Source organism: Saimiri boliviensis, chromosome 2 (genome assembly GCF_048565385.1).
Source record: "Saimiri boliviensis isolate mSaiBol1 chromosome 2, mSaiBol1.pri, whole genome shotgun sequence".
Taxonomy (NCBI): domain Eukaryota; kingdom Metazoa; phylum Chordata; class Mammalia; order Primates; family Cebidae; genus Saimiri; species Saimiri boliviensis.
This window is the reverse complement of record NC_133450.1, coordinates 232,662,548-232,676,150: the sequence shown is the minus strand read 5'-3', so window position 1 is coordinate 232,676,150 and position 13,603 is coordinate 232,662,548. Positions and strand designations below refer to the sequence as shown.

Here is a 13,603-nt window from a genome sequence, read left to right as displayed (position 1 = left end):
CTTTCTTTTTTTTGAGACAGAGTTTCGCTCTTGTTACCCAGGCTGGAGTGCAATGGTGCAACCTCGGCTCGGTGCAACCTCCGCTTCCTGGGTTCAGGCAATTCCCCTGCCTCAGCCTCCTGAGTAGCTGGGATTACAGGCACGCGCCACCATGCCCAGCTAATTTTTTGTATTTTTTAGTAGAGACGGGGTTTCACCATGTTGACCAGGAGGTCTCGATCTCTTGACCTCGTGATCCACCTGCCTCGGTCTCCCAAAGTGCTGGGATTACAGGCTTGAGCCACCGCGCCCAGCCAACTGTAGTTTCTACCTATCTTGCATGAAGACCTGTATGTAAGCTCCAAGTCTGTGTGTGTGCGCGCGTGTGTGTGTGTGTGTGTGTGTGTGTGTGTGTGTATTTGCTGTATACAGACTTTGCATTCTTTCTGACTTAGCATTATATGGTGAGCTTTTCCCAGCGTCATGCAGGAGGCTCTCAAATATGTTTGTAGGAAGAATGCCAAACCGTCTTTGAAAAACCTCAACTTTAGGAGCCACCCCATATTCAACTGATACAGCTGAATGTGTCTCACAAGTCCTATTGCTATGCCTTTAGGTTTTTAAAATCAGTTTTAACTGTCAAAAAAAAGGTGCAGCTGAGAACATCCCTGTTAAGTCTTTGCATTTGTGACTCTTTATAAGTGATTCCTAGTACTAGACTTGTCACATTAAAGACCACAGGTCTTTTGGTGCGCAGGGCTAAGTTGCCAACTCAAAGGGCTCTGCTAGTCTATATATACATCCAGTGGAATGAGGGTGCTCACTTTCTTTCATTGCTAGTGAGGATGACTATTTGTTATGAGTGGAGGAAAGTGACCAAGTCCATATGCAGCTAGATGGTGGTCACATGGTGTATTCCAGAGTCATCACCTTCTCTGTTTGTGCCACTGGCCCACTGTGCTTGGCATCTCCAGTACACCCAGCACCGTGCATGTTGCTGACTCAGTGAATGTGTTCTGACCTCGCGTCCCATCTCTCATCCCAACTCCCATAGGTCACAGCCTGATGGATCTCACAGCGGAAGAGGGCTGCAGGTAAGAAGGCAGCTCTGTCTCAGAGGACAAAAGGCCTGGGAGCACCCAGACAGGCACTGTGTGGAGGTCACGCCCCTCCTAGTGGCCACTGTGGAGGCATTTCATAGAAATGCTCAAGGACCATTCAAGTTTCAAGTTGGGACAAAACTGAGAGCCCATGAGGGATATTGGACAGGGTTAGAAAAGGAGTTTCTCACACAACTGGGGCAAGGAGCGGGGAACCCTGGGCTTGAGACTTGCAATCCACGGCCTTCCCTGCAAGTGGCCCCAGTTATGTTTTCCTGCAACTCTGCCTTCTTGAGTCTAATTGCCTTCAGAAGGCGCAAATGCTTCCCAAGTACCAACAGGGAGCGTTTCAGGAAATGATCACAGTGTGCACTCGTCTGTCTGAAAGCCTCTTCCCTTCCCCAACCCCCTCCCATCAGTGCAAAATTACTGCGGCCCAGCACGGAGTGACGTGTGAGTCTCAGGAGATTTTGTTGCTGTGCTCTGAGTACTCACTCCTCATCTCCTCTGACCAGTTTCCTAACACTCCTCCTGTTCACAGCACAGAACACGAGTGCAACTTCATTTGGATGCTGATAAACGGTCAGTGATTCTCGGTGTGAAAATGAGAATGAAGCAAGTTTTTTCTAAAGACAGGCTACAATAATTCCCGTGCTGAGAACCACATGCGATGACACTGAATTCCAAAGAGCAAGGCTGTATGGTGAAGACGAGGCCAGCATTCAGCTGAGAGAGGCCAGCCAGGATTCTGACATGTGCGGGGATGCATGGGAATGGGGATGGGACATTAGTGGAGGGCATCTTGGCGTGTCTCAGAATGGACATGGGTAGTGGATTCCTAACTCCTGGAGAAACCAGAGCTCTAGGAATTGTAGGCCGTTTTATGTTAGGAAAGAAAAAGACGGTGTTCTGTCCTCCTGTCCCTTACATCTGGGCCTACTGCCACTAAACCTGGAAGCTGAGAAAGGTATAATGGCTACTCCAGACTTCACTGCATCAAATCAGCCTGCTATTTTCTCTGCAATGGTTGTGTTTAGCGGTGCAGCCAAGATTCACACTTGAGTCTCCTTACTGCAAGTTCTCACTCTCACAGTGGAGACTTAACAATAATCACTTAATATGTTACAGTTTTTTGGGAAGAGTTACCAGATAAACTTCAACATCCCAGTGAGTGGTGAATAACACAGATAAAGGGCAAACAGATTTTTTGTAAAAGTATACTCTAAATATCATAAGGATCACAATTACAATAAAACTAATTTACTGTTTATCTTGAATTCAAATTCCACTTGGCATTCCTTATTCAAACTTGCTAAATCCTGCCACTATTCTTTCGTGCATTTTTAATTTTAGAAAACGGTACAGCTGGGCTCGGTGGCTCACGCCTGTAATCCCAGCAGTTTGGGAGGCTAAGGTGGACAGATCATGAGGTCAGGAGTTTGAGACCCGCCTAACTAACATGGTGAAACCCCATCTCTACTAAAAATGGAAAAATTAGCTGGGCGAGGTGGCACATGCCTGTAATCCCAGCTACTCAGGAGGCTGAGGCAGGAGAATTGCCTGAACCTGGGAGGCGGAGATTGCAGTGAGCCAAGATAGTGCCACTGCACTCCAGCCTGGGCAACAAAGTGAGACTTCGTCTCAAAAAACAAAACGAAATAAAACAAAACAAAAAAACAGTACAATGTCTCATTCTGGCAATTTACCTACAGAAATAAAGAGAGGAACCACATTTCTACTGAGACAAATAGAGTCACTGCAAATATCAGAATACTGGAACATATTATTAACTTTTACCCAAAAAAACCTGAACGCATTTGTAAACAGCAGAAATAGCTTCATTATGCTTTTGTTTGCATAATTTATCTCTGGAAAAATGAAAAAGAATCAGAGCTCCCGTTTGCTCCGGGAAAGAAAATGTTGTGGTCAGGTAAAAAGGTGGGAGGAAGACGGGTCACTGCCTATTCCACTGTGCACAATTTGAATTTGGAGCCATGCAAAAGTATTGCTTGGTTAAATTAAAATCATTTGAAAGATAAAAAAATAAACATTTAATACCAGCACAATACGCTGGGAAACAAAATGAAAGGCTTTCTGGCCACATAGCCAGTCTTTCCCGGACTGAGGCTTTCCAGCAAAGGAGATGGGAAGTAAGGCTGGCCTGCTGGCGTGGACAGATTCCAGCAACATACACAACCTGGGACACAAGGACGGCTTCCATAACAATGATGGCCACACAGACACCTAACAGCCTAGATCATGTGAACCAGGCAGAGGATCCAGACGTGGATCGTCTGACAAACACAGGGCTTCCTGGGAAGTGTCCTAAATTGTGTTTAGGAAGTGCAGCCCCTGTTGAGATTCATCTAGAGTGGGAAAGAGCCCAAGTGGGAAGGAGCATGGGTTGAGGGGCACAAAAGTAGGTCTGTTGATAAAGAATGGAAGTAAAGGGGACATCAGGTTGAAGCTTTGTGCTGTGAGTCAGAAGGACAATTTAAAAGTTGCCGAAAGAGGTGCACACAGTCTGTGTTGCTGCCCGTCCAGCTGGAAGGGAACCTCAGTTCTTGCCTATTGGCTGGAGCTCTTCACAGAATGTCCCCCACCCCTACCAGTACCTGCTGCACTGCCCCTCCCCCTCTGCAGAATGTCTGGGGTCCTATGTTCTAAACATATTTACTTTCAAATTTTCCCTGATCCACCTGAACTCAGGAGAATCTGTTGAGGCAGTTCACTCTCTGGGTCCTGCCCTTGACTTTTCTCATGCGGAAACTGTCAGACAGTGGTGATCAGCACCGAACCTGAGAAGATGACTTCAAATGGAGGTGAATTTATAGGGAAAGGGGCATTATCCAAGTCTCTGCCATGTTTCAAATCCTTGGGAATTCAAATTTGACACAGCCCCAGGGGACAGTTGATAGGGCTGATGTTGAGGAGGGAGGGAGCACTGGATGTCCCCAAAGACATTACACCTGGGGAGGGCCATGGCACCCTGAATCTGTGGTTAGGGAGGATGGCTCCTTAGAGGCAGATCAAGATGCCTGGGGGAATACACCGTGTAGGGAAAAGGATGGAGTGGATGTATTGATTCTTTCTAGAGGGGGACAGGTCACGTCACCGTGTGTTTGTAGGTAGTGTTGGGATGGTGTTGTGCTGGTGGTCCAGGGAGGATGACAGGTAAGCCTGAGCCCTGTGTTGTGTCTTCAGGCACCTGGAAGGTGTTCTTCCATAGTGTTCAGAGGGATTTGGACTGGACTTTTCTAGATCTTAGGGAGGAGTGGGGAGAAGGGGTCTCAGCCAGAAACCTGTTGGGTGGGTTGGCTGTGACAGAGCATGCAGTGACAGCCTCTGGGTGGGTGAGGCTGGGGCTACTGTAACTGCCGCAGCCTCTCAGCTCCCTCCCCAGAGGTGGCTTCTCCGTCAGTTCAGGTGGCTGTTGGCTCTGATTTAACAGGGGTGGCGGCAGTTGGGGAAGTTCAGGCAACACGGTCTGGGCTTCCCAGGTTGTTCTGAATTGTTCGTCCTTTTGTGGAAACTCAGGTCTTCAGACCCACTTCCTCTTGTCTGCTAGCTCATGGCCTGTCCTCTGCACTTTGTGTTACTGTGGAGATGACGGATTTGCTTCTATTTCATGTCTACTACCTTGTGAACAGGGGACAGGTGTGGACTCTTGCGGATTCTCAGTGGAAGGGTCTGGAAAGACGGTTTCCTTTTCAGGAGGAAAGAGAGTATCGCACAAAAAGGAAGATGGTCCTCTTACTGTTATTATTCAAGTTAGGATGTGTGTCCTGACTGATGAGGTACATGTGCTGTATCCCTATTCCCCTTGACTGGAGACTGCATGAGGTTCTAGTGAACAGGAATGAGCTCCAGATAACTTTGCCTCACCTGGCTTGTGGCCCAAGAACTCTGGTTCTTGGTTGGTCACTATATTCATTTATTGGGAGCTCAAAGAAAAAGGACCAGAGATGGGCTCATTGTCTCGCGACCTACTGTAACATGACCAGCAGCTGTGAAAATCCCCGGACACCTCCCCTGACAGCCCCACTGCTCACCGCTTGCTGGCTGTGCTCTAATCGTGTGCCGCTCTTGCTGGCTGCGCAATGACAGTATCTCCGGAAACGCCACCACTGCTTCTCAGACCTGCTCCCTGGGAACAGCTTCCTGAGTGGCAGCCAGGACCACCGAGCACTGGGGAAAGTGTCGCCTGACTCTGACCCCTGTGTAGCACTTGCTGTGCTTGGTGCTGGTACAATCACTTGCACACTGGGACTGATGCTTATGGGTTATCTTCAGGGTTCGCAGGGCGCCGGCTTGGGAGAGATTTCCACCCAGAGGTTTCCTTCCTTCCTTCCTGTCTTTCTTCGTTCCTTCCTTCTTCCGTCCTTTCTTTTTCTTTCTTTCTTTTCTCTTTCTTTCCTTTCTTTCTTTCTCTTTCTCTCGTTCTTTCTTTTGAGACAGAGCCTTGCTCTGTCACCCGGGCTAGAATGCAGTGTTTCAGTCTTGGCTCACTGCAGTCTCCGCCTCCTGGGTTCAAACAATTCTCCTGCCTCAGCCTCCTGAGTAGCTGGGATTACAGGTGTGCGCCACCACGCACAGCTTATGCATTTTAGTAGAGACATGGTTTCACCATGTTGACCACGCTGGTCTTGAACTCCTGACCTCAGGTTACCTGCCCGCCTAGGCCTCCCAAAGTGCTGGGATTACAGGCATGAACTACCACGCCCGGTCTATTCAGTGGTTTTCTTTCGTTGTGCTGAGCTAGGAAAGAAAGGGGTGTACAAGAGCTTCAGGAAAAGAAAGACTGAAGAGGAGATGGGACCATAATATTAGGAACCCTCTGGCTTCCTGTAGGCCTTCTGAGTACAGAGCACTGCCCTGGGGGAGGCCCCTCACCTGCTACTGAGCATGCTGAGGGCCACCGAGCCGGCGAGAGATTCATCCCTGACCCATGGCTTGGGAGATGCCTGTAAGGCTGGCAGGGTCTGCCAGGGATGCCCGAGGGAGACCCTGAGAGGCAGCGAAGGCTTGCCTGTTGCTTCTTGCAGACAGGGGTCAGGGAGTCTTGAGGAGCCGGGGCCAGGCTCTCTAGTGAGGCAACCCTCCCATGGAGGAACAGAGCATCCAATGCACACGCAGGGACACTTACAAGCTGCAGTTTCCCTGTCACATGCCCTCAGCTGTTGGGACACCCCTCTGATTCCCAGTGACTACTGCAGACCTGGAGACTCCAGCTTATTCACCTCTTTCCTTTGTCTTCACAGCATACCCAGTGCTGGGACTGGGTGTGACAGAGAACCCTGGCGCCTCCATGCCAGTGTTCACGGCTCTGTCCTTCGCCACACCTGCTCCCGGCCCAGCACACGGGCCACCCCTCGTGACTGCAGCGGTTCCTCCAGGCGGCCCTCCGGTGCTGTCTGCCTTCCCCAGGACCCCTCTGGCGGCAGGACAGGATGGCCAAGGCCTGAATTCGGCTGGAGCCTCCAACGTCCTTGTCCAGATGAGGACAGAAGTGGGGTCTGTGAAGGCCCCTCAGGCACAGACCTTGGTCCTACCTCAGGCCCCCCTTGTCTGGCAGACTCCAGGTGCCGTCTGTGAGGGGGTCGCATGTCCACCTCCCCGACTCCTGGCAGCAGCCCCTGTGCTGCCCGATATGGCTGCCCACATCTTTCGGGGCACCCAGGCCTGCGAGGGAGGCTGGTCCCAGAGCCTTCCTCCTGCAGCACCACCACCAGCTCCCCAGCAGGCCCCCATCGTGGCCCCAGGGAATGCTTGGCCATGGCCACAAGGGGCTCATGGAGAGGGCAGCCTGGCTCCCTCCCAGGCCAAGACCCTCCCAGACGACTCCTGCAACCCCAAGAGCGTGTATGAGAACTTCAGACTCTGGCAGCACTACAAGCCCCTGGCCCGGAGGCACCTTCCCCAGAGTCCGGACACGGAAGCGCTTTCCTGCTTCTTCATGTGAGTGTCCTCGGGGCACCGGAGCTCGTCCTGCAGCTCACCCGTAAAGGGGCTGCTGGATGGACGGGAGGTCACGCTGTTCAGGGGAGCTTGCAGAGCGCTGTTGAAGGCGATGGGCTGAGCTATGGAAGGGCACATTTTTAGCAACATTAATCTGGCTGCTGCTCAGGACAGACTCTCGGGGCCTCATGTCACCTGCCCCTCACTGTGCTGTGAGTCCAGCCAATCCTTCCTTTCAATCATTTTCATGACAATGTTTAAAGAAGACCCAGGTCAGAGAGGGTTCCCGGTCCGACATGAGCCACGGGTTGGGTTTAGGACTTTGAGTTCGCCCCAGTGCCTCCCCTTGACCTGGGTGGCGAAGGCCAGGGGCACAGCACATGGGGCTTGGGGTGGGAGCTGCAGGAACCTGGCAGACGCCCACTGTTCTGCTGAGGTCCCGCTGGCACAGCGGTGGTGGAGCCTGCACAGGGGATGGTCTTGGGCCCCGCACTAGGGTCCACGCTGGGCAGGTATTTGCAGCTTCGCCCTCGATCCCTCCTAGAAAAAGGGACGATGATGCTTCCTTCAGAGGATGGTGAAGAGGTGACTTGAGCTCACTTATGACACACGCAGCACAGTGCCCGGCACATGCTGTGACACATTACATGACAGCAGTTATGATTACTGTCCCTATTGCTATCATTATCAGGAGTAGGCCATGTAGGACAGCGCTCCCCAAAGCCATGGGCTCCAGTGATGGCTCTGAGTGCACCACGAGCCCAGCAGCCCAGGGCCGTGGACTGTGGTGCCTGAGGCAGCAATGCCAGCATCTGGGAGAGTTTGTGATTTCGGTCCCAGTCCTGCCTCTCTCCATCCTGTGGTGCCTCTGTGACCCTGTGTCTCCCGCTGATGAGCAAACCCGTATTCCACGGGAGCTTGAGCACATCCACCAGACAACACACTGGCCACTCCCCTAGGCAAGTCCCCTGCCCAGGGTGTAGGTGTAAGGAGGCCCCATCTTTGTCCCGAAAATCTTTTTTTTTTTTCACTATTTAAGGAATTTTTATTAAAGCAAGAATTTTATAATCCAAATTACGTTTCCTTGCTCAGTTTTCAATTCTGTCCCGAAAATCTTGCAGCCCCTGCATCCTGGGACTGGTTACCTTGTCCCTTGGAGCCGAGTCCCGGTGCACTGGGGACCCTGATTCTCGTAGTGGAGCCGCCCCAGGCTCACGGGCTCCACATGCAGTGGGCTTGGATGCTGCTCTGCTTTGGTTCTGGTTTCTGCTCCTCTCCAGGACCCTAAGGCTTTGTCCCCAGGGGCTGCCTTGCTCCAGAGTCCCCAGGAAGCTGGTTAAATGCTCAGTCCTGGGGCCCTGGAACCTGCACGTTAACCCTCACCCCCGATCATTCTGTGTGCGTGCTGTCTGAGTCAGCTCGGGCTCCTCCATAACAAATCCTATAGCCTTGGTGCTTTATCAGGACTCAGTCGTGTCTCCCAGTTCCAGAGGCTGGAAGTCCCAGATCAAGGCAGCTGCAGACTGGTGCCCTGGCTGGAGAGGGCTGCCTCTGGCTGTGTCCTGTGGCTGAGAGGGAGAGCCCTGGTGTCTCCTCCTGCCCTTATCAGGGTTCTGATGCCATGACAGGAACCCGCCCTCATGACCTGCTCTAACCCTAATTGACTTCAAGAACGGACACACCGGGGCTGAGGGCGTCAGCGCAGGAATGCTGGGGACACACACGTTCCACCCACAGTACTGAGTTCACTTGTCAACACTGTTACACTGAGGACTCCAGGGGTAGTTGGAGAGGCCACCCGTTGGCTTCTGTTGATGTTTGATCTTGCGGGCATGCCCTGCCCATGTCGGGAAGAACAGGACAGGGACAGATGGCAGTAGAAGTGTGGGGAGGACAGGGGCTGGGTGTTGGGACCATGGGCTTGGGATGGAGGGTGGGCTTATGGACTGGGACTGACTGCACCATCTTACAGCCCAGTTCTCAGATCCCTGGCCCGGCGGAAGCCCAGCATGACCCTGGAGGAGGGACTGTTGTGGGCCGTGCGGGAATGGCGGCTCACGAGCAACTTTGACCGGATGATCTACTACGAGATGGCGGGAAAGTGAGTCTGGGGTGCAGGGGCAGAGTCCGCATGGCAGGATGAGAGAGGGTGACAGAGGCGTGGTGGCCACGGTGGCTTCTAGGCATGGAACATGAGGAGGGTGTGGACAAACAGGCCCTCCTGGCCCCTGGCTCCCTCAGGAAGCTGCTCCTCCCTCCTAGAGTGCTCTGGGGTCTCTATCCTGCCCCCGTGGGAAGCTCTGCAGTGCAAGCATCGCAGTCCAAAGGTGGTCACCTCCAGCTGTGGGTATGGGGGGAAGGGGCGCTGGTGACTATAGACAGAGTGGGGTGCACTCTCCCGACAGCAGTGGCCGGAAGTCAGTTTTCGCCCATCCTGGCCTGGCCAGGATTGGAGAAACCTGCATTGGGTCATGAGACACCTGCGTCCAGGACACCATGAGACCCATCTCTGGCCTGCCTGCCTTTGCTTCTGGGCAGGCCCCTCCATTAAGACAGACAGACAGTAGCCTCTGGGGAAAGGGGCCCTGTCTTCTGGGCTTAGCTTTTGCTTCCTCCCGACCAGGGGTCTCCCAGGCCTCATCCTTCTGGGTTGTCCTTCAGGGACCCACAGTCCCAACCTCAGGACTCCGGTATCTGGGCAACATTCCTGACACCTTCTGCCATAAAGCCCACACCTGGCCAGCTGAGCCTGGAGGAGGGGTCCCCCTGGTGCCCTCCTGGGCCTCGTGGGCCTGACGTGAGTCAGGAAGCCCTGTTGATGCCATGGGCTCTGTGGGGGCCGGGTGAGGGAGGGAGAGCCCAGAACTCTGGGAGCAGCTCCCTCTGGGACTGGGGGATAGGCCCCAGGGAGGGCTGGGACAGCCCACCCCAGGCACTCCTTCCCATCGCTGCCGTCGGCTGCTGCCTGGTCCTGAGGGCAGGGGGCCTGGACCCTCTCACCACAGCCTGCACCTTCTTCACCCCAGGTTCCTGGAGTTTGAGGCCGAGGAGGAGATGCAGATTCAGAAGTCGCAGTGGATGAAGGGGCCCCAGTGCCTGCCTCCTCCAGCCCCACCGAGGCTTGAACCTCAAGGACCATCGGCCTCTGACGTGGTCAAGCAGCCAGGTACGGCTTCCCACGTTCCCACAGGAGTCACGGCGAAGGCCACAGGGGCCAAGGGAGGCCACTGTCCCCATACCCCATGCCTCCCTTCAAGAGAGGAATGTGCTCCTCCAACAGGACAGCTCCCAAGGGCATATGTTGGGTACTGACCAGGTCAACACTCACTTTGTGGGCGGCCCGTGGTCAGAAAGGAGGGTATTGACCTGGTCAGTTTTTTAGCTACTCTCCCCTCGCCTGTCCAAAACTCAACATATAATCTGCCCAGGAACAGGGATGAGCGGGTAGAGTACCTGGCATATCGATGGCTCCAAACATCCTCAAAAACGATACTGTCAGATGTGCCCCTCCTGCGGCGTCTCCTCGGGGGCGCTGTGGTTCAGGAGGTCCTGACCCCGCTGGGACCCACTTCACGTCCCCGAGCCCTGCCCTCCCCTGTGTGGTGCAGGCAGGAGGAGCAGCCCTCACCACGCCCATCCTCCTCCCTCCCTGCCTCAGTGTACCTTCCCAGCAAGGCCGGCCCCAAGGCCCCGCCTGCCTGCCTGTCACCACCCAGGCCCCAGCGGCCAGCGGAGACCAAGGCCCCCGAGGAGATCCCCCCTGAAGTGGTGCAGGAGTATGTGGACATCATGGAGGAGCTGCTGGGGCCTCCCGCTGGGGCCACAGGGGAGCTCCCGGGACAAAGGGAAGAGGGCGAAGTGGAGCAGGAAGAGGACGGGATGCTTCTAGACCCAGGCGTCCTGAGCTACATTGACAATCTGTGTTCCCAGAAAGACTTCGTCACCAAGGTGGGCTGGCCTGAAGTGCTGGGGTCTGCAGGATTCCGGGGGGGAGGAGGGTCACTTGCAGTTCCTTGGAATTAAGCTCTGCTGTGTGTTTGTGCCTGTGATTTTTTACTGTGTGTTTTTGTGTGCCTGTGTGGGTGTGAGTGTGGCGTGTGTATGTTACTTGTGTCTGTGTATTTTCCTGTGTCGTATGTGGGTCTGTCTGTGTGTGGTTTGTGTGTCTCTGTCTGCATGTGTGGATGCTACCAGGTCTGTGGTCTGTGTGTGGAGCTGGTGGTCGCCATGGTATGAGACAGCTCCAGAAGGGTGGGGACGGGGCGCTCGCTGCTTTCTGCATCTCCTCCAGGTGTCCTTGGCTCCATGAACCAAGGACACCCTTCCCAGGAACCTCACGCCGTCTTCCTTCTGTTTCCAGGTGGAGGCCGTCATTCACCCCCGATTCCTGGAAGAATTGCTTTCCCCAGATCCACAGATGGATTTCTTGGCCCTAAGCCAGGAGCTGGAGCAGGAGGAAGGACTCACCCTTGCCCAGGTAGAGCAGGGAGGGAGGGGAACCCAGGTACCCCGGGGGCAGGAGGGACCCAACACACAAGCCCCACCTGACTGTCTACCCGACCCTGCCGGGATGCTCAGCTTCTTGCGGAGGTGGGGAGGTGCAGGGAAGCCCAGCTGCCTCAGGCTTCCCTGCCTGCCGCCCAAGTGCCCTGGTCTCCACCACCCTGGGCCCTGTTCACACTTGGGGCAGCGCCAGTAAGTGCCCCCTTTCCTCCCGCAGGTAGCAGAGAAGCGCCGCCTATCCTTGAAGGAGGAACGGTGTGCGAGGGCAGCCCCTGGTCATGTCACCGCCCAGTTGGACTCAATCTCTTCTGAGTCTGCAGTAGGCCAAGGAACAGAGAGAGATGTCCCTGGCCTCCAGCAAGGGGTCAGCATGGAAACCTGCCCACCCCAGACTGCTGCCCAGGACCCTCAGGGACGAGGCAGAGCACGCACTGGCATGACCAGGTCCAAAAAGCCTGTTATGCTTTTGGAGAGTTTGGATTCCCACAGCCTTAGGGCTGCCCAGCCATACTCTCCTCCCCAGGATCACAGACCCACCTGCCCTGGTCTGGGGAACAAGGACACCCTGGGTCTCCCTGGAGGGTGTCCTGTCAGGGAGTCACGTGGGCTGGCTCAGGGGTCAGGTGAGGAGGAGGAGGAGCTCCCCAGCCTGGCCTTCCTCTTGGGTTCCCAGCACAGGCTGCTGCCCTGGAGGCTGCCCCAGAGCCCTGTCCCTGCCTCGGGCCTTCTCAGCCCAGAAGGACAGGGACCCCAGGGAGCTCCTCAGTCTCCCTCTGCTCAGAGAGGAGGCCTCAGCCTATCACCCACTCCTGCCACCAAGTCCAAGAATCGAGTTCTCTTCGGAGGCCCATCCCCTGCTGAACAGACGCCCCACCTAGGGCCTGGGCTCAGAGTCTCTGGGGCGCAATCCCTGGCTTGGGGGCTGGGTGGCCCCTCACGGTCCCAAAAAAGAAAGGGTGACCCCCTTGGTCTCCAGGAAGAAGAAGAAGCGGGCATGTAGCCAGTAGGGGGACAGGGCAGGCTCTCTGGTGCCAATCCCCAATGGTGGGGCTCTGATATCCGATGCCCCAAAGCAGACAAAAGCTTCTCCCCCAGTGCTGAGGTTGCTGGGTCTTAGCTTTGGAGAGTGGGGGAGGGAGGGGAGGGAGATGGTGGCTGAACAGGAAGGGAGGGCCTGGGGGGAGGGGGTGGAAGCAATGCCTTGGGGGTGTCGTGTGTAAATCTGAATATAGTTGTGTTGGAAATGCTCTCCCGGCTGCTGCCTGTCCTCAGTGCTTTGCTGCTCAGTGGAGGGGGTCTGTGAAGGAGGGCAGAGGGACCGGGGATACCAGGCACTGGGGACCCACGGGGGCTAGCCCCTTCAGATGCTCCAGGGACTGACGGATGCTGGGGAGCCCCTGATCCCTCCCACCACCCACTCACAAGGCCCCGCCTGCTTTAGTTATCAGCATCCCTGGAAAATCCTGGGATGGAGAGAGCTGGCTGGCTCTTGTTCTGCCCCGTGGGAGCTGAGGAGAAGGCAGCTGCCTGCAACAGGGACACAGGGAGAGGCGGGAGCTCCTGCTTAACCCTCATCAGGAAGAGCTCAGGCCCCAGGCTGAGGGGAGATGTTGAGGCGTCCATCCACACGGGTGTGCTTGGGATACGACGGTGGGTGAGGAGCAGGGGAAGTCCCTCTGCTGGTTTCTGGGCAGAAAAGAGTCTTGTCCAAGTGGTGGATGCAGATGCTCCTTGCTATGTCCACAGGGACTGGCCTCAGGGGCCCTCAGGGTCCTGCATGGAGACCCCCACAGCTATGATTCCCTTCCCATATGATGACTGAACTTTTTTTTTTTTTTCCGAGATGGAGTTTCGCTCGTTACCCAGGCTGGAGTGCAATGGCGCGATCTCGGCTCACCGCAACGTCCGCCTCCTGGGTTCAGGCAATTCTCCTGCCTCAACCTCCTGAGTAGCTGGGATTACAGGCACGCGCCACCATGCCGAGCTAATGTTTTGTATTTTTAGTAGAGACGGGGTTTCACCACATTGACAAGGATGGTCTCGATCTCTTGACCTCGTGATCC

At 55.0% G+C, this 13,603-nt stretch overlaps 1 protein-coding gene across 1 annotated transcript; it reads left to right on the top strand.

The window, feature by feature from the left end:
- Window positions 1–3,885: 3,885 nt before the first annotated feature.
- Window positions 3,886–12,564, top strand: LOC101045127 (NUT family member 2G-like). Its single transcript, XM_039475096.2, has 7 exons — window positions 3,886–3,901; window positions 6,341–7,037; window positions 9,010–9,138; window positions 10,064–10,203; window positions 10,696–10,985; window positions 11,398–11,514; window positions 11,758–12,564. Exons 1-7 carry the CDS (start codon window positions 3,886–3,888, stop codon window positions 12,538–12,540), a joined length of 2,172 nt encoding a protein of 723 aa, XP_039331030.2. The 3' UTR covers window positions 12,541–12,564.
- The last annotated feature ends 1,039 nt before the right edge of the window (window positions 12,565–13,603 follow it).